The 20,555-nt window shown below is 47.4% G+C and overlaps 3 protein-coding genes across 3 annotated transcripts; 1 reads left to right on the top strand and 2 right to left on the bottom strand.

The window, feature by feature from the left end:
• Nucleotides 1–403: 403 nt before the first annotated feature.
• LOC118080948 (histone H2A-like) lies at nucleotides 404–877 on the bottom strand. Its single transcript, XM_035107000.2, has one exon. It carries the CDS (start codon nucleotides 875–877, stop codon nucleotides 404–406), a length of 474 nt encoding a protein of 157 aa, XP_034962891.1.
• Nucleotides 878–4,112: 3,235 nt separating this feature from the next.
• Nucleotides 4,113–4,589, top strand: LOC118080947 (histone H2A-like). The gene has a single exon (XM_035106999.1). It carries the CDS (start codon nucleotides 4,113–4,115, stop codon nucleotides 4,587–4,589), a length of 477 nt encoding a protein of 158 aa, XP_034962890.1.
• A 2,767-nt stretch (nucleotides 4,590–7,356) lies between these two features.
• On the bottom strand, nucleotides 7,357–16,969 carry LOC118080949 (uncharacterized). The gene is made up of 3 exons (XM_035107002.2): nucleotides 15,815–16,969; nucleotides 13,314–13,404; nucleotides 7,357–11,450 (listed from the first exon to the last, which is right to left on the bottom strand). The coding sequence occupies exons 2-3, from the start codon at nucleotides 13,384–13,386 to the stop codon at nucleotides 10,084–10,086; spliced, it is 1,440 nt and encodes a 479-aa protein (XP_034962893.1). The 5' UTR covers nucleotides 13,387–13,404; nucleotides 15,815–16,969; the 3' UTR covers nucleotides 7,357–10,083.
• Between the last annotated feature and the right edge of the window lie 3,586 nt (nucleotides 16,970–20,555).

The following is a 20,555-nucleotide window of genomic DNA, read 5'->3' as shown; positions in this document are numbered from 1 at the left end:
TGATGTATTCTGGATGCCAGCAGAAAATAGCTGTCATGGACTCAATAAGATGTAATAATCTTCTGTGCAAGCGGGCAGTCAGATGAAAAGTTGGATTTCCATTCGCATGGGATTAAAGTATGCCGACCAAGCAGGGGTGTGTGTGTATAAATTTGTGACCAGCAGCAGCAGCCTTAAGGTGTTTTTAAGAAAGGCGTAAAATGACAGGGAGCCTCAGCCAACATTTGGGAGGCGTTTTCGAAGCAATGGGGGAAGTGTCCGAGCGAGCGGAGAGGTTTAATTATATTTTCGGCGGTAGTGCTTCCGTTCTTCTAGGAGCGTTGTGGGTGGCTCTGAAAAGAGCCTTTGGGTCTGGGTATTTTGTCAGCGGCCCTGGTCCGGGCTATTTGGCCTTTTGGCCTCACTACACCGCAACGGGCGCGGTGCTGGGCTTGGGGGCCACTTTGGTGCCTTTGGCGGTCTTGGTCAGGGGCTTGGGCGCAGCCTTGGCGCTGGCCGCGCTATGCAGAGCTTCGGTCTTCTTGGGCAGCAAGACGGCGTGGATGTTGGGCAAGACTCCGCCCTGCGCTATGGTCACTCCGCCCAGCAGTTTGTTCAACTCCTCGTCGTTGCGTACCGCCAGCTGCAAGTGGCGCGGGATGATGCGGCTCTTCTTGTTGTCCCTGGCTGCGTTGCCGGCCAGCTCTAGGATCTCTGCGCTGAGGTACTCGAGCACAGCGGCCAAATAAACGGGCGCTCCGCCGCCGATGCGCTCGGCGTAGTTTCCCTTGCGCAGCAGCCGATGGACTCTGCCCACGGGAAACTGCAGGCCGGCTCTGGAAGAGCGGGACTTTGCCTTGGCTCGCGCCTTGCCACCTGTCTTGCCGCGACCAGACATCTTCAAAACCTCCTGACTTCTATCTCGACCAAAGAACGAAAGGAATGCAGGTGCTTGGAGTGCTTGGAGCCTTTTATACGTTTCTTGACCTAGCTGCGATTGGCCGACGACATACAGGCCAATAGAAAAAAGGATTCTATTTCTAAACCAATGGGAGACGAGTGCGCGCGGGTGTGGTCCTGGGAGAGGGGAACGGTATATATTTATTGTAGAAGAAAGGACAAATACTGTCTCTCTCTGCTTTCTATTCGTTAGACCCTTCCCGAATGGTTTCTAATGGAAATATTGATGCTCGTGGGTTGTTTTTTGTTTTTGTTTTTACCCCTACGATGTTTTGTGAGAACGGGCCTATTTTGCAAGTTTCCCCTGTGTATAGAGGTTCTAACCGATTCCTTTGGTTATACATTTCCAACGCGTGAAAGCTGGATATCATATTAATTTATAATATATTTAATGTAGACTGCCTCATTGGCTGTTTTCACGCAGCAACCCAAACCAATCCTTTTAATTTTCTGTTTCTTCTTGCTTCCGCGCACTGGAGGTGGTTCGCAGTGATTTATAATCTCAGATAGGAGATTATTATCTTTACTCCGATCAATCTTGTGTTCCCCGCGCTGTTTGAAGGGCAAATATATTTGCGTACCAAAGTGGAATCAGGAAAGGAAAGATAAAATAAAACCTGGAGGCAATTTATAACTGCGACTACCAATGCAAAAGACGTCTGAGCAAAACAAAAAAAAGTTTCCCTAGCGAGAACATACTTGAGATGCGTCATCTGGTATGTGTGGTATGGACGCGGGGATCGTGGATTCTTTGAAATTGATTTTGTTTTGCCACAGCTTTGCACGTTTCAGTGCATGATTCCACAATGCATTTATTAGGAGAAGCCAAAATGTCACAAAACGAAGGGACAAGCTGTGTTTACAAAGCTCTTCTGTAACAACAGCAAAGGCGAAGGGAGAGGCGGGGAAAGGTGCCTTGATGTCAGCCTTTTTATGCACATACACAAACTCCGGTTTCTGTTTACTATTCATCCTGATGATTAATACACATTGGATTTTTAAAAAGTAGGTTCTGCAGATTGGTCTAAAAGTTAGTAACAAAGGTCAATGCATGCATGTATTTAAGCCAGACTGTTCCCACTGAGTAAAGGACGGGATAAGTACCAAAGGGGGGCGGGGCGGAATCTGCCAACAAAACTTCAGGCGTTAATTTGAACATCCAGGAACAGAAGAAGGATTTTGTGTGGTGTCAAAAATGTTTACAAAAAAAAAGGGATGATTGAAAGGTGAAAGGAAGCCAGGATGTTCTGTGGTTCTATGGTATTGTGCGGATTTGGCAATTGGTACATGAAATAGACTTGATAGTGGATAGTAATATGAATACAATAATAGCTAGGGACTCTTTATGGCGATGGCTAATAAAGACCCAGATGTTGGGTTTGGGGAGAAGGGGACGACAGAGGACGAGATGGTTGGACAGTGTTCTCGAAGCTATGAACATGAGTCTGACCAAACTGCGGGAGGCAGTGGAAGACAGGAGTGCCTGGCGTGCTATGGTCCATGGGGTCACGAAGAATCGGACACGACTAAACGACAAAAAATGTTGGAATTGTCTGGAAAATACAGTGGATGACATCTCAGTCCGGTCCTGATGTGAAGTGAATGCAGAAATTCCTAAAATTGTTTTGCTGCTACTGTAAAACCTTTGACTGCTACAGAAATTAACAAAAATCATGCTCAATCTGCCTCTCTGACATTAGTTGGCAAGAACCGCCTTTAGATCTTATGATGAAGGGCAGTATATAAATCAAATGAATGAATGAATGAATGAATAAAATGACATAGATCTGAAGTCTTTTTCCAGGTTTCAGACTCTCAGTGAACTAACCAGGAACAATTTAAGGCTGCGCTTGTGAGATAACCAAATCAGAAGCACTATATACATACAGAGTAATATTATTATTATTTCAATTTATTTGCCACCTAATACAAATGCCCAGAATATTTCTGTGCACATTTTTAAAAATAGAATCAAATCTAAAAATGAAGCACTGCACCCAAAATATAACACAAACGCAGTTCAGTATGATGTTCCTATTTCCTCGGATACCTGGAAGAAGTGGTATATCCTATGTGTGTCCCACTATATTCAGTGGCTTACTCACAGGTAAGAGGACACACAATCTGTAAATCCTTAACATCTGTAAATTAAAAAAATGTAAGATAAATGTGGGACTACAGTGCAAAAAAAGCTGCTGCCGGAATATACTTCTTAGTTGTTTTTTTATAAAAAAAAGTTGCCATGAAGACTGCTGTGAGGAGAAGGTGGCTCCTCATCCCCTTATAAGATTATACATATGGGTAATTATTACGGAAAACCAACAGTTTTTGAAATATAATTTGAGTTCATGAAAGGTAACTATGTCGCACAGGGATTATATTTTAAACGAAAAGATTAAAATGAGATGTTATTTGTTGGTATTGGTAACCTTCTTTTGTCTATGTGAACGTCAAGACTAATTACATTTACAACGTCTCTAATAAGTGTCTTTTTGAGCGGCTCAACATTTCCCTCAGGCAGGCGAGCGAGGTGCCGGGGAGGGGAAAAGGCGGGAAAATCTGAAGCGCTTGGCAGCCATTTCCGCCAACTGCTCAGGAGCATCAAACCCCGCCCCCCTCTGCTTTCTCTACCGCAGCCTGGGCCTGTTTAGTCCTAGACTAGAGGTTAGAGGTGCACTTTTACGAAGTATCGCAGGGAATTGTCTAACGTAAACTGCGTAACAGGTTTCTTGGCGGACCGTTGTAGCTTTCACGCGCTGGAAATGTAGAAGCAAAGGAATCTGCTAGAAACTGTATAGACGGGAGAAACTAGCAAAATATCCCGTTCTCACAAAACATCGTATGGGTAAAAAAACCCCAAAAAACACAACAACCCACGAGCATCAATATTTCCATTAGAAAACTGTACGGGAAGGGTCGGGTGAACAGAAAGCAGAGATAGACAGTATTTGTTCTTTTCTTCTACAATAAATATATACCGTTCCCCTCTCCCAGGACCACACCCGCGCGCACTCGTCGCCCATTGGTTTAGAAATAGAATCCTTTCTTTTATTGGCCTGTTCGTCTTCGACCAATCGCAGCTAGGTCAAGAAACGTATAAAAGGCTCCAAGCACTCCAAGCACCTGCATTCCTTTCGTTCTTTGGTCGAGATAGAAGTCAGGAGGTTTTGAAGATGTCCGGTCGCGGCAAGACAGGCGGCAAGGCGCGGGCCAAGGCCAAGTCCCGCTCTTCCAGGGCCGGCCTGCAGTTTCCCGTGGGCAGAGTCCATCGGCTGTTGCGCAAGGGAAACTACGCCGAGCGCATCGGCGGCGGAGCGCCCGTTTATTTGGCCGCTGTGCTCGAGTACCTCAGTGCAGAAATCCTGGAGCTGGCCGGCAACGCAGCCAGGGACAACAAGAAGAGCCGCATCGTCCCTCGGCACCTGCAGCTGGCGGTGCGCAACGACGAGGAGTTGAACAAGCTGCTGGGCGGAGTGACCATCGCGCAGGGCGGAGTCTTGCCCAACATCCACGCCGTCTTGCTGCCCAAGAAGACCGAAGCTCTGCATAGCGCGGCCAGCGCCAAGGCCGCGTCCAAGCCCCTGACCAAGGCGGCCAAAGGCACCAAAGTGGCCCTTAAGGCCAGCACCGCGCCCGTTGCAGTTCAGTAAAGAGCAAATGGCAAAATAGTCCTGCCCAGGGCGACCAAATACCCAGACCCAAAGGCTCTTTTCAGAGCCACCCACGACGCTCCTAGAAGAACGAAACCACTATCGTAAATAAATTCAGGTGTTAACTTGGACAATTGGCCCGTTGATTTTTAAGACTCCTGGGAAATTAGGTTTCAGGGTCATTTTAGGATATAAAATCACATTTAAGCTGGTCGCATCCCTTGCTTTGGTTAGACACTTAAATCCCAACTTTTTGTGACTCATTAGCAATATTGGGGACCAATGCTTGCATGCACCATACATCCATATGAGCACCAGCACCCCATGTTTTAGGAAAACTGTTGCATAACTCAAAAATGGGTCACTATCTGATGATTTCTTATCTAACTGGTGAAGCTAGCTGTATGGTCGGATACAGCCTGCAGTCAGTTATACTAGCAGCTTTCCAACTATTTTGTATACCAACTTGCACCAAAAGGCACTGCCTCCAGTGCCCTGCGCTATTGTCCAACTGTACACTTGGGGGATTTGAAAAGGGTTCTGACTCACTTTGTAGCAGCAGCAGCAGCAGCAGCAGCAGCAGCAGCAGCAGCAGCAGCAGCAGCAGCAGCAGCAGCAAGGCCTCTCAACCCAACCCACCCCTTTTGCAGGTTGCTGAAACAGTGACAGCTTGGAGTAAACTAAGAGGGTATTGTGGGGAAAGACAAGCTCTTCTGGTAACAAATACACAGGTTGAACAAGTGTTATCGATTTCCCTGCCCCCAGCCTCAGGTCACTGTTTTGGATCAGCATTCTGTGAGAATCCAAACATTCACCAAAGTAGAACTGACAAGCTTCACCTCTGTCTAGGAGAAGCCATGTATCTTATACAGGGTGAGTCTTTTTAAGGAGGCCCCGTGGAACATGTGTACTCTGTATCCACGGGGCCCCTTTTAAAGGACTCACCCTGTACTTGTCAGTGGTTTCATCTCTTCCCCACCCCTGGGGGGGGTCTAGTGGCATAAGAAAACACAACAGCTCAGAAATATTTCAGTACTTTATTAATTTTTAGCTTTGGAGGAAAATGTACAACTTTTGAGATTTATATACAATCCTATGAAAACATTACCCAGTAAACAGCGTAACTCTAAAACTTAACTAGACTGGCTAGCCTCTCTAGTAAGTCGGTTGCCAGTCCAGACCTTTAAGTACCGGTACATAATTTCATCTGGGCTCCATATCTCAGCAGGATGAAGAATGGAAAGAGGGCCTTCTTAGTAGTCACTTCCTCCCTGTGGAACACCCTCCCTTTAGATGTCAAGGAAATAAACAACTACAGTACCTGACTTTTAGAAGACATCTGAAGGCAGTCCTGTTTAGGGAAGTTTTTAATGTTTGATGTTTTATTGTATTTTTACTATTCTTCTGGGAGATTTTCAGAGTGGCTGGGGAAATGCAGCCAGGTGGTTGGGGTATAAATAATAAAAAATATTATTATTATTATTATTATTATTATTATTATTATTATTTAGTAGTAGTAGTAGTAGTAGTACTAGCAAAAGCACAATTTAGCCTTTGGGCACGTGGCCAGGGATCTTTAGCCTCTAACAGCTGTGTGGCTGGCAGAAACCCAACAGGTCAAGCCTTTCCTATACTGTACAGTAGTATGGAAATACTGCAAGAAATGTGTATGTGGTTGCCACCTAGTGGCCAAAAGGCAGAAGTATCTCTTTGGAAAGGTTGAAAGAGCCTTGCCAGCACCAGATAATACAAGCAGTTTTAAAAATTGCACCTGCAGTCCAGAATCACAGGCTCCTTAAGAATCTCTAGGCAGATTGGACTGGTGGCCTCACCCTGGGATGTGGACTAGATCAACTTTCACCAATCTGGTGAGCCCTCCAGATGTTTGGGGGCTGTAGCTCCCATCAGCTAAAGCCTCTGGAGGGCACCAGGTTGGCGAAAGCTGATCTAGCCCACATCCCATAGAGGCCAAGAGGTCCTGACGTAGACGGACTCCTAGCCATGGGCACTTACTGATCTACACAATGGAGCTTCCACTGTTTTGTCTACAACCGCTTGCAAAGACCTTGCACAGAGTTGATTGCCGCACCTTAAAACAAGACACCTATTCAGGACACGGGTGTGTCACCTGCTTGCTGTAAGGCAGAGTCACAATCCCAGTGGCCACAGCTTTCACTTTTGTTGTTGATCTGCAGCAATGAGCAGGAGATGATGTTTCATCCTCATACCATGAAAAGCTTCATTTGCTGGTTTCTGCACACCAGGCCGCTTTAAAGGGACAGGAGCAGGCAGGTGTCTTTCGCTGAACAGCAAACAATCCTAATAAACAAGGTGGATGGTAGAAGACAGGGAAGCAGCAGCCTCTATGGCAAATCAGGTAATATATGCAAATATTACCGTTATAAATGTATTAATATAACTGTTTTGATTTCTACGTTGCATTGATATTATGTTATGTAGTTGTGTGGTGTAAAGTGTCTGTGGTCTTCTGATTGAAGGGTTGTATATAAATAATAATAATAATAATAATAATAATAATAATAATAATGCAGATAAATAAGTGAAGATTAAGTCTCTGAATTAGCTCCTCCACAGGCAAAAAAATCCAATAGGTATGGCTTTCCCATCTCTGCATTACCATGCTGAAAAGCAGCAGCTTCTGTACAATGGTCCTCAGCTCAATCTCAGATGGAAAAGCTGACCAAATGCAGCAACCCTATCTAGGTGTCAGCATAGCTTAGTCTACCTCAAGGTCCGACCTCCCCCCCCCCCGAGTTAAATGGCTGAGTGGGGATTTGAACCCTGGCTTCCCAGGTCCTAGCCCAGCACTCTAACCACTACACCACACTGCCCCTCTGCCTTTTCTCCTTCCCGTATTTTCCATACATCCACTACAGCTTTCCCCTCGTTCCCCCCCCCCTTTTTTCAAAATGATCATAAGGAGCGCCTCTTTTAAGGGAGATGTGGGGAAGATGTTACTTTACCTCGATGGGATTTCTTTCCAGCAAATTCCAGTACGGGGAGAGGTATAAATGTTCTGCCTCCTTAGTTCCAGACACTTGGAGCCCTCAAAGGAATGGAGTCTTGGGCAACGAGAGCTCACAACCTTGAGTAGATTTTAATAATGATAACTCTAAACATTTATACAGCACTACAGATTGCTTGGGCTCCATGATCACTGCAGATGGTGACAGCAGTCAATAAATTAAAAGATGCCTGCTTCTTGGGAGAAAAGAAATGACAAACCTAGACGGCATCTTAAAAAGCAGAGACATCACTTGCCGACAAAGGTCGATATACGGTAGTTAAAGCTATGGTTTTCCCAGTAGTGATGTATGGAAGTGAGAGCTGGACCATAAAGAAGACTGATCGCCGAAGAATTAATGCTTTTGAATTATGGTGCTGGAGGAGACTCTTGAGAGTCCCATGGACTGCAAGAAGATCAAACCTATCAATTCTGAAGGAAATCAGCCCCGAGTGCTCACTGGAAGGACAGATCCTGAGGCTGAGGCTCCAATACTTTGGTCACCTCATGAGAATAGAAGACTCCCTGGAAAAGACCCTGATGTTGGCACAAGGAGAAGGGGACGACAGAGGACGAGATGGTTGGACAGTGTTCTCGAAGCTACGAACATGAGTTTGACCAAACTGCGGGAGGTAGTGCAAGACAGGAGTGCCTGGCGTGCTCTGGTCCATGGGGTCACAAAGAGTCGGACACGACTAAATGACTAAACGACAACAACAGATTGCTGAAAACACACTGATACGTTCTCTTAGAAATTCTAATGACACTGCGAGGTAGGTTGGAATATTAGGGTCCCCACATTAATTTTTATGTGTGGTGGGGAGTGGGCTAAGGGAGGAGAAAATGAGTCAATTGAACTTAATTTTTACTTTAAACATAATTGATAATGGTGAGGTAATACATATTGGGTATATGTGAAGTTAATCTCATCCAACCCCTAATTAAACAGACTTGTTCCTGCCACACGGGCCTCTGCAATTGGTGGCACAGTGTCTACCTGTGGAAAAAAGTTTTGACAATTGCAGGTGAAGTTACTTTGGGAATATCGAGGGGGGCATCGATTGCCACAGATTGCTTGCCCTCCCCCCTCCCTCCCCCCAATTTGCTTCCTCTTGTCAGCTTTGTATAATTATAGGAATATCCATGCTGTACAGTGGTACCTTGGTTCCCAAACGCTGAAAACCCGGAAGTGTTCCAGTTTTCGAATGTTTTTCGGAAGCTGAACATCTGATGTTGCTCTCGGCTATTGTTTCGGGGCACCAATAAGAAGCTGCACCTTGGTTTTTAAACATTTCAGAAGTCAAACGGACTTTCGGAACAGATTAAGTTTGGCGCTTTTGTTTTGCAATTTATTTTGCATTTTTGTTTTTGAGGCATTTTCAGTTAATTTGTTTTTGTGACTATGTGGAACCCAGTTCAGCTACTGATTGATTGATTGATTGATTGATTGTGTGACTGCGGAAATGGATTTTTTAAAAAAACCAAACCCATCCAAACAATGACTATCATCAGTGCAGGTAATAATTTTTTATTTTTAAATTTTTATCATCTACAATACTGTCTTATTTATTTTATAGTACACTGCATTGGTTCTTGCTTTCATTTATGGATCAATGGTCTCATTAGATAGTAAAATTAATGTTAAATTGCTGTTTTAGGGGTTGTTTGGAGCAGATTAATCCGTTTTGCATTATTTTATAGGGGAAAGCACACCTTGGTTTTGGGACGCTTTGGTTTTGGAACTGACTTCCAGAATTGATTAAGTTTGAGAACCAAAGTGCCACTGTACTCGTATTCAAACCTTTCACATACATTTGCAATTCTTACAACAAGCCTGCAAGGCAGGCTGCAAATAGCAGAGGTGACAGAGAGGGAGGGAGGGAGGGAGGGAGGGAGGGAGAGAGAGAGAGAGAGAGAGAGAGAGAGAGAGAGAGAGAGAGAAGCTTGTCTAGGTTACCTGAGTGGACTCATTACAAGAGAGGAGAGGGCAACTCTCAAATTTGTAGCACAGGTGTTCAGCCATTATGCTATGACATCCTTTCCCTCTACATAAGAGCCAGCCGGGACCCACATATTTCATAGCTGACGTCAAAAGAGGCTATTTATTTTTATTTCATATGGGGACAGAAGAGAGGGTCTCTTCTTATTTCTTTCTTTCTTATTTATTTATTGAATTTATATACCGCCCTATGCCCGGAGGTCTCACAGCAAAGATCACAATATATAAAATCAAAATAAAAACAATGACCCAATAACACCCGCCCAAAAAAGAGTTGCATTTTAAAAGGGTATAAGTATGTTGATCAGGTCAACAAAAGGAACAATTTTGGCTGGCGCCTAAAAGTGTATAATGAAGGCGGCAGGCGAACTTCCCTGGGGAGAGCATTCCACAGACGGGGAGCCACTGCAGAGAAGGCCCGTTCTTCCCAAGACCTGCCATGAGGGTTCCTTTAGGGGAAAGCAACAGATTCAGTCCGACTTCCCCTGCTCTTTCCTTTCCATGTACGTGCTCAAAAGATCCCTGATCTCCCGCGCTCGGGGGTTGGCTGCGTACACTGGCTGCCTTTCTGGCTGCTGGTAAGACCGCGAGACGGATCTGACCACTTCCTGCCAGCCTTCCTGGAGAGGCTCCCCTCTGGTCTCGCAAATGTTGTGCAGGATGCAGCAGGCCACAATGACCCGGGGGGCGTAGCGCTCCCTCACGTCCAGGCGGGAGAGCAGGCAGCGCCAGCGGCCCCGAAGGCGCTCGAAGGCGGACTCTGCCACCGCGTGGCAGCTGGCGAGGGCGTTGTTGAACCACTGTTGGCGGGCATCCAAGTGCCCGCCGTACGGAGTCATCAGCCAGGCCAGCAGCGGGTAAGCGGGGTCTCCGAGGATCACCGGCTTCAGCTGCTCGCCCCCCATGTCCATGGTCACGCTGGGACCAAATGTGCCTTGGTTCATGGCGCGGAAGATGGGCGACCCACGGAAAATCCGGGCGCCGGGAAGCTTCCCGGAGCGCCCTGCATAGACGTCCGTGAACCTGCCTCTGTGGTCCACCAGAACCTGCAGGACCATGGAGTAGTAGCCTTTGCTGTTGATGTACTCGGTGGCTCTGTGCGCCGGGGCGATGATGGGGATGTGGGTGGCGTCGAGGACCCCGATGCAGTGAGGGAAGCCCTTGGCAGCGAAGCCTTTCATCACCTCCTGGGCACCGGCCAGCTGGACCACGTGGTGGTAGACGTCGTAGAGCGCTTGGCAGACTTCCATGACGATCCTGGAGACCGTGGAGCGGCCCACCCCAAAGCACTCGGCCACCGAGCGATAGCTATCCGGGGTGGCCAGCTTCCAGACGGCGATGGCCAGCTGCTTCTCGACGGTGATCGGAGCGCGCATGTTGGTGGTCTGCCGCTCGAGGACGGGCCTCAGCCGATCGCACAGCTCCGTGAAGGTCCTCCTGCTCATCCGGAAGTTCTCTCGCCAGAGATGGTCGTCCCAGTGGGGCAGGACCACTTTCTCCCACCATTCGGAGCGGCCCGGCTGCACCCAGAAGGCCCTCTCCATGATGTAGAGCTCGTCAATCAGGCCAGCCAGGACAGCCGGCGACTGGAAGAGGCACGAGCACATCATAGCCTTCAGAGAGTCGATGCTCGACTCCACCACCGCTCGGAGGCGCACCGATGCAGCGTTCTCCACCATCTCCTCCAGCTCGGCCAGGTCGTCGCGCCCTCGCGGCAGAAGCTTCCGGCGTGTTGCCAGCCGTGCAAAGATGCGCGACTGGACCCCCACGACGGTCGTGATGGCAGCCACGGCAGCTGTGGCGGCGGCGAGAGCTGCTGACACCATCTGATCGCTTTCTGGAGAAGAGGAAAGACAAGAGAGACTGTTTTGGGAACACCAGGAATTAGCTGTTTTGTACTAGGGGAGATTCTGGCGATGGAGCTCCATGTCTTTTAGGCAGTGGGTCCCAGGAGCCTCAGTGGGGAAGAGCCTCACACCAGCTTTGGCCTGAGCAGGAGATGCTTGAGGCTGAAGGTACAGGCCAAGTAGCCTCTCTCTGGCTAAGCTACAGACCTCCTCATTTCCAGAAATGGACTTTACTTGCATTTTAGGCCAGGTTCAGTGTTCAGTGGCATTTGTTTATTTATATTATTATTTTTATTTATATTATTATTATTTATATTGCAACTCAATAGAAATGGTCACCTCATTCCATAGCTGCCAAGTTATCCCTTATTTTAAGGGATTTTCCCTTATGCTGAATAGGCTTCCTCGCGAGAAAAGGGAAAACTTGGCAGCTATGCCTCATTCTACAACTGGACCTTATCCTGCTGATTAGGTGGGGCCTCTAAAAGAAAGGGTTTTTTTCACGCAGTGCATGGTTTTTAAAAAATGATTTTCAGTTTTTGACATTTCAATAATTTTACAATTCTTCTAACATTTCAAAACTCGACTTCCTTTTCCCTCTTTCTGCAGTTCCTTAAATTTATTTAGTCCAAAACATCTGGAGGGCCGAAGTCTGGGGATGCCTGATCTTAATCAATCAGAAAATAACCTATTGTTGCTCCTCACCCTATTCCCACTCTTTTGCCACCTATCCACCACTCTCCCTTCTTTGTCCCCTGCTGCCCCCCCCCAATTTTCTAACTGTAGCACAGTGCCATCCAGCTATGCTTCTACTTTTCAGCCCTATCTCAATTTCCCCCCCAGTTAAGCTCAGGCCCTGGATCCTGCCCTCCCTCCCAAATATTTGAATGCTTCCTCCTGTACAAGGAGAATTTCCACGTTTGAAACTTGCAGTCATGGAAAAGGCCAGGCTACTTCTGTAGGTCCAGGATTTTGTTGTTGTTTTACATTGAATAGGATAGAATTAAAAAGAGAGAGATTTCCTGCTTGTAGCAGGAAATGCTGAAATTCTTTTGTGTTTTGCCAGCCGTTGAGAGTAAAAACCGACCTTGACATGTTGGTTTAATCTCTCAAAAGCTGAAAACATCCCAGAGTTTGCACTACAAGAGTTTGCACAAGCTAGGGCCGGACTGGTATGTTCTTGGAAGCCTGAGAAGGAAGTGGAAACTGCCTTGTTTATCAGTTTCGCATGCACACCCTTCACAGCAGCCCTTGAAGGCTCTTCTTGGTCACACACCCTCATTCTCAAATCTAATAAACTAAAAAAAGAAAGAAAAAATCCCTACCCTCTTTTAATTCTATGAACATGTACCTAGGCACGCATCTTTTAAGTCTCTCAATAGCTATGCGAGAGTTACAAATATAAACAAAAACGCTAGCTTATTCTCCTGCTTTGTGAAACGAGCAACTTATTGTGGGCAGAGGATACCTAGTTTAGATATACAGTCATACCTTGGTTGACGAACGCCTTCTGAACGCCTCCCGAACGCTGCAAACCCGGAAGTGATAGTTCCGGATTGCAAACATTCTTTGGAACCCGAACGTCCGACGCGGCTTCTGATTGGCGGCAGGAGCTTCCTGCAGCCAACTGGAAGCCACGCCTTGGTTTTCAAACGTTTTGGAAGTCGAACTGACTTATGGAGCGGATTCTGTTCGACTTCCGAGGTACGACTGTACTTCAAAAGCACACCAGACAGAAGGGATGCAAAAGCCAGCAAAGCACATCCACCTCCCACCTGATGAAATCAAACTTATGACTCACATGGTTGCCATTGAAATACTCTTCTGTTTAGTTTTTCTGTCCGAGTCCTTACCTGAGCTGCTATTCCTTGGCATCTCCTCTTTCTCAGGGTCCTGGAGGTTCCACGTTTCATCTTCTCTCTCCATCCTCAACCTCACCTTAGGCTTTAAGAAAGGAGAACCTAATCAGGAAAGAGAAGCCAGAACAAAGGCAACCGCCAGGGGCTGGCAGATCCCAACAAGGCCTGCCGCTCCTACTGCGCCAAGATGCTGCCTTTACAAGATGAGAAGCTCCAAAGATTATAATCATCCTCCCAGCATCTGAATAATTTCAGTAGTAGCTTTAAGAAAGATATGAGACCTAAGATAAACCAATAATTAGTTAATCTATGATAAAAGTGGGTACTGGCAACAAATACTGTAATATATAACTGAAATAAGGAATAGACGGGAGGTCGGGTCTATAGTTCAAGGACCACTTTTTGCTTTATTGATTTGTAATTCATACTGTCTTTATCACTGTTTAGATTTGTATTTTTGTCCCCCCCCCTTTTGGTGTATCAATAATAATAATAATAATAATAATAATAATAATAATAATAATAATAAATAAAAAAGATGATAATCATCCAAGCATGTGCTGAGCAGAGTAGGGTCTGGAACAGATTTTCATAGGATTGTAGAGTTGGAAGGGACCTCAAACGTCATCCAGTTGGTGGAGCATGAGATTCTCAATCTCAGGGTCGTGGGTTCGAGCAAAAGAATCCTGCATTGCAGGGGGTTGGACTAGATGACCCGTGTGGTCCCTTTCCAACTCTATGATTCGAATGCAGGAATTACAGCTTGGTTTCCTGGTAGAGCTGAAAAAGCTCCAGAAAAATGGAACCAAAATCATCAAGAGACTGGAGACACTCACATACTCTGTATGACCATACTGAGCAGGGGCAATGTGCCTCACATCCTTGGGCATCAGAGCAGATCTACCCAGCGCTCTGAACAGTGCCAGGCATTGTGGTTTATCCGCTATTTTAATGCCCACCAGACCCCACAGCAACACCACATCCCCATCTGTACTGTACATTTAAAGCAGTATCATTCCGTTCAAAAAAAGATTAATGGCTTCCCCCCGAAGAATTCTGGGAAATGTAGTTTGTTAAAGGTGCCGAGTGTCATTGCATGCCTCTGACTACCAGTCACTGGGAAGTGCAGCGGGGCAACTGTTGTGCTCCAGCCTGCTGGCAAACCTCCCCACAGGCCATTGGATGAGCCATTGGCTTAGTGAGGCAGGTAAAGGGACCCGTGACCGTTAAGTCCAGTCGCGGACGACTCTGGGCTTGCGACGCTCATCTCACTTTATTGGCCAAGGGAGCCGGCGTACAGTTTCCGGGTCATGTGGCCAGCATGACAGACGCTTCTGGCGAACCAGAGCAGTGCACAGAAACGGCACTTACCTTCCCACCGGAGCGGTACCTATTTATCTACTTGCACTTTGACGTGCTTTCGAACTGCTAGGTTGGCAGGAGCAGGGACCGAGCAACGGGAGCTCACCCCCTCATGGGGATTTGAACCGGCGACCTTCTGATCGGCAAGCCCTAGGCTCTGGTTTAGACCATAGCGCCACCTGCGTCCCTAGTGAGGCAGGTAGAAGACCCCTATTCCACCTGCAGAGACATTATTCCCAGAGTTCCCTGGGGTTAAACAACACTGTTTCCAGTTCCCAGCATTCTTGGGGGTAAACCACAGCCTTTCAAGTGTCATGACGCTGGTTTACAGTAATGGTATAGTGCAGAAGAAGTCTGTGTTGGACCCATTTCTAGGAAATTGTGCAGGCGGCTGCCAACTTAAAATAGCGACCCTTAAACAAGCTTCCTGGGAAGTCAGTCTCGCTGAACTCATTGGCACTTGCTCCAAAAGAAACATGCACAGGATTGGGCTGGGATTGGGGAAGGTGGCCACTCCTCTGCGGTGGAGGAGGTCTTAGGTTTAATCCCAGGGACCTCAGGATTTCAGGCCGCTAGCCTGAGAAGGCTTGGGACCTGGCTATGGCAGGGATGAGGGGGGAGGATAGCTGGGGGCAACAACGTCCACCGTCCCTGGTCACTGGCTACGTTGCCTGTGGCTGATGGGAACTGGAGTCCCACAGTGCCAGGACTTTGGAGACTTGCCACTGGCTGCAGCTGCAGACAATATATAGCTAAATCAGAGGCAGTCAGTCTTCCGGTTTGTCTAATATCCTATTTATTTTTACCTAGAAGACCAAGAGCTTCCAACCAGAGCCAGATGCAAAAGGCATGCCTCCAGGGCGGGGTTTTCCCAAAGGTGGGTCGCCAACTGTGGTTGGTTTTTTTGGGACTACAACTCCCATCATCCTTAGCTAGCAGGACCAGGGGTCGGGGTGATGGGAATTGTAGTCCAGAAACAGCTGCAGACCAAAGTTTGGGAAACCTTGCTCTAGGGCAGGGGCAGCCAGTGTGGGGCTTCTGATACTTCAAACTACGACCCAGCCTGCATTCCCAAAGGTCAGGGACAATGGGAGCTATAATCCAAAGCGGCTTAAGGGCGCCGGTGGAGTTACCTTGTGTTCTGAGCAGCAATAATTTATTTCCAGGGCCAGAAAGGAATTGAGCCGGAGCTGAATTTAACGCAGGAATCCCCCTCCCCCCCGCAGTTCAGGAATTTATGTTTAGGTGGAGAATATCATTTCTTCACTGCTGATGGGACGACCGAGCGCTGGAAGCCCTTGCCGATCTACTGCAAACCATCCAGATCTCGAGCCACCTTCCGCCTACGGATTCCCACTTGATCCAGCCTTGTCGGCGTCTTCCTTATCCCATCCTCCCGTTTGCATTCAGGGAGGCGCCAGGCTCCTTTATCGCAAGCTGCGGACCACAGGAATCATCCTGGTCGCTCCATCTGGGAGATGAAAAGATCTCAGATTCACCCCCAGGATCGGCTCGGCTCTCCGGGCAAAGTTGGGTTTCTTAAATCCGCCCACCCCCCGCACGATTCCTCCGCCTTGTAAGCAGCAGAGAAGACTGGGATCTCCTGGGATCCCCCACTTCCTGGAGGTCTCGCGGATTCTGCAAATGCACGCAGGAAACGCGCGTGCAGCGTGCAAGAAGAGACACGAATCCAGGATCGGCAGCACACCCTCCTCCGAGAGCCACGGGGCCGAGGAGATCCTCTTCCTGTGGCGGCTGCGCCCGAAGATCTCTTACGTGTCAGCTCCCCTCAGGGTCCTAAAGCCCGCCTGCTTCTGGGAGTTGTTATTCTGGGTCGGCTTCTTCACCAAGACTGTGCCTGCGATCAGTGCCGGATTTACCTATAAATCTAAGCTATAGCTTAGGGCCCCACTCTCTTGGGGGCCAAAAAAAAAAAAACACCCTGGGTGTACATTTCCAAAATATAAGATAAAAAACAAATAAAAGCTACATATAGTAAGCTAGCCTGCTCCCTAAAATATCACAGGTTTGCTCTTTCTAGATATAGGGTGCCTACATTCTGCATGGACTGGTTGCATGGCAACATGTGCAAATGGCTTTAGATACCTGTTAGGTCCATAAATTACCTTATAAGGTAAAGGGACCCCTGACCATTAGGTCCAGTCATCACTGACTCTGGGGTTGCGGCGCTCATCTCGCGTTATTGGCCGAGGGAGCCGGCGTATAGCTTCCAGGTCATGTGGCCAGCATGACAAAGTTGCTTCCGGCGAACCAGAGCAGCACACGGAAATGCCTACCTTCCCACTGTAGCGGTACCTTTTTATCTACTTGCACTTTGAGGTGCTTTCGAACTGCTAGGTTGGCAGGAGCAGGGACCGAGCAACCCCCTCACAGGGATTCGAACCGCCGACCTTCTGAGCGGCAAGCCCTAGGCTCTGTGGCTTAACCCACAGCGCCACCCGCGTCCCACAAATTACCTTATAGCATACGGTATATTCAACACCAAAAACAGTGACCCTTTGTTGTTGACAAAGGACGGCTGGACATATAAAGTAGCTTAGGGCCTTCAGTAGCTTAGGGCCTCATCAGACCTAAATCCGGCCCTGCCTGCGATGCAGTTCTTCCTGCTACACTTAGGCATCATGACTGTGCCCTGTCACCATGGGTCAGGCATCCACAGCAGTGACCAGAGGAGGAATGACTGCTGGGAGGAGCCCAGAGAGAAGAAACGCCATGGGGCATCTGCAGCGGCACAACTGGATACCTTCATCTGCCCCACCTTCAACAAAACATGTCTCTCCTACATCAGTCTCTACAGCCACAGCAGGCGCTGTGACTCTCCAGCGGTTTGACTTTACCCCCCAAGGTACACTCTTCCATAGAATCATAAAATTGGCGAGATGGAAGACAACTGGAAGGTAATCTAAATATCCAACCCTCTCCAATGCTGGATTCTGAACTAAAGTACAGTGGTGCCTCGGAAGTTGAAAGGAATCCGTTCTGGAAGTCCATTCGATTTCCAAAACGTTTGAAAACCAAGGTGCGGTTTCCGATTGGCTGCAGGAAGTTTCTGTAGCCAACTGGAAGTTGCATAAGTTGCGTCAGGCGTTTGGGTTCCAAAGAACGTTCACATACCAGAACACTCACTTCCAGGTTTGCGGCGTTCAGGAGCCAAAACGTTCAACTCACAAGGCATTTGGGATCCAAGGTTCAACTGTATATGCATGATGGATGGCCATCCAACCTCTGCTTTAAAAACCTTCAAGGAAGGTAAGTCCACCACCTGAAAAAAGAGTCCATTCCACTTTTGAACAGCTCTGACCATTCTGATGTTTAGTCGGAATCTTTTTTCTTGTAACTTGAAGCCATTGGTTCAAATCCTGCCCTCCGGAGAGGAAAGAACGAGCTTGCTCCATCTTTCATGTGACAGGCCTTGTGATACTGGAAGATGGGCTATCCTATCTCCTTCTCAAGTCTCTTCTTTTCAAGTCTCCCAAAGCTCACAGATGCCAAGCAACACACCACACTCCCGTGTGGCTTTCAACTGGCTGCAGTAGCTGTGCCTTTGACAGGAGTAGCAGGCGATAAATGTTTAGCTCCGAGACAAATTCTCCCACCAATCATCCCATCACTCATGGGAGAGGAATTCTCCCCTACCTGTAGGCTTCGGGGTGTTACTGGACTTCAACACCACCTACCTTAGGGATGATGGGTCTTGTAGTGCCATGTTCATCTGGCAGCCGTGGGGGATGTGAAGCTTTTTGTCTGAATTTTCAGTACAGAAATGCTTACGCAGAAATGCTTAGAAGATACCAGTAAATGATACCAAGGAAGGAGGGTGGGGTTGTTTGGGTCTGCATGGTTCACAGGCGCCCCCCAGTGTGGAGGCTGTTTGTTATAATGTGTCTAGGTAGGAACAGCTGGTTCTTGCATCCCACAAAACAAAAGATGCTCCAGGCCATTCTCAAAGAAGAGGCGGGTGTGTCAACAAGAGCCCTCTTCACGCAAACAGACCCATCCAGGCAGACCCGTCTGACAAGGTCTCTTCACCGCTGCCACCTCCAAACCCTTTTGCAAAGGACAAATCTACCACTTCTCTGACGTAGCACCACCCCTAACCAGAAGCTTGCAGAAAGGCCATGGGTAGGCAAACTAAGGTCCGGGGGCCGGATCCGGCCCAATCACCTGCTAAATCTGGCCCACGGACAGTTCGGGAATCAGCATGTTTTTACATGAGTAAAATGTGTCCTTTTATTTAAAATGCGTCTCTGGGTTATTTGTGGGGCATAGGAATTCAATCTCCCACCCTCAAAATATAGTCTGCCCCCCCCACAAGGTCTGAGGGGACAGTGGACCGGCCCCCTGCTGAAAAAGTTTGCTAACTCCTGAGACAGACCATCCCAGAACCCGTTTTCCTGCCTTGTCCATCCTCCTTCTCATCCACAGCAATTTACTCAACCCTGCCTCCCAGAGTCTTCTTCTTGCCCCCCCCCCCAGCACAAACTCATAAGAGTTGGAAGGTACCCCATGGGTCATCTAGCCCACCCCCCTGCAATGCAGGAATCCAGCCCACAGCCATCTCTGGGTGGGCTCGAAACACCGACCTTCTGGTTAACACCCAGGTGCACTGACCCATTGCGCTCTTATTCATTATTGCTTGCTTTTGTCTCCATCTTTCAGCCACCCTGCCCTTTATCCTCCCGTCCTCTGGGCTCCCTTCCACTCCCCAGTTCTAACCCCGCCAACCCTCTTTTCAACACACACATACGCGGAGAGTTTTCTTCCAGCCCAATCTATTTTCATTTCCTTCCCAGGTGATTTGTCAACAGTATGTAACTATCACTTCCTCTTCTGCACTTAAGAATACTCGACAACATTCCGTGATGTTGCAGCAGCTTAGCCAATGGCTGGGGGTTATTTCAAACACCAGCCTATTCTTTTAACCTATCCTAGTAAGTCATTCTCCAGCATGGAGCTTACAACTTCCTGCGTATGGATCCCACAGTAGAACCGGCATATAGGAACCATACATTGAAGAAATTGCCTGTAGGTTTATGTATGTTGGCTCCCACCCACTCAGATAGATTGTGGGAGGGGTCTGTTTTGCTCCTGTTTTATTATGTCTTTTGTGTTCCCCAAGAGGTGCATCTGAGATCATAGAAGACGCTGCCACCAACTTTTCCCTATCCACGTTCTCCAGGCCATTCATCATTGTAAAAATGTGCCTGGAGACAGACAGGTTGTGTATCCGTAGCAGTGACCAGAGGAGGAATGATGACCACTGGGGCAAGTACAAAGAGAAGAAATGCCATGGTGCATCTGCAGCAACACAACCAGATGCCTTCATCTGCCCCAGCTGCAACAAAACATGTCTCTCCTGTATCGGCCTCTACGGCCACAGCAGGTGCTGTGATTCTCTAATGGTTTGACTTCACCCCAAAAAGCGCACTCCTCCATTGTCTCCCGAGACAGACAGATGCCAACAAAAAACCATTCAACCTAAGGTCCCATATATGTGACACACACACACACATATATATACATACACAGGTGAAGCTTGGAAAATTAGAATATCGTAAAAAAGTGCATTTATTTCAGTAATGCAACTTAAATGTGAAACCAATATATGGCATAGATGCATAACATGCAAAGCAAGATATGTCAAGCCTTTATTTGTTGTAATTGTAATTATTTCTCGTTAGGAGGGTCAATTATAAATGGAATGTAATTAATGAAATGTTATAGCGATGTTTATTTTGTATTATTGTATCTATATGTTTTATTACTGTGGAATTTCCAAAAGAAAGCATTTGTAAAAATTAAAAGAAAAATAAAAAAATAAAAAGTTGCATTACTGAAATAAATGCACTTTTC

The sequence above is a fragment of the Zootoca vivipara genome, chromosome 2 (genome assembly GCF_963506605.1).
Source record: "Zootoca vivipara chromosome 2, rZooViv1.1, whole genome shotgun sequence".
Taxonomy (NCBI): domain Eukaryota; kingdom Metazoa; phylum Chordata; class Lepidosauria; order Squamata; family Lacertidae; genus Zootoca; species Zootoca vivipara.
The sequence above is the reverse complement of the archived record's forward strand: the minus strand, read 5'-3'. Positions and strand labels throughout refer to the sequence as shown.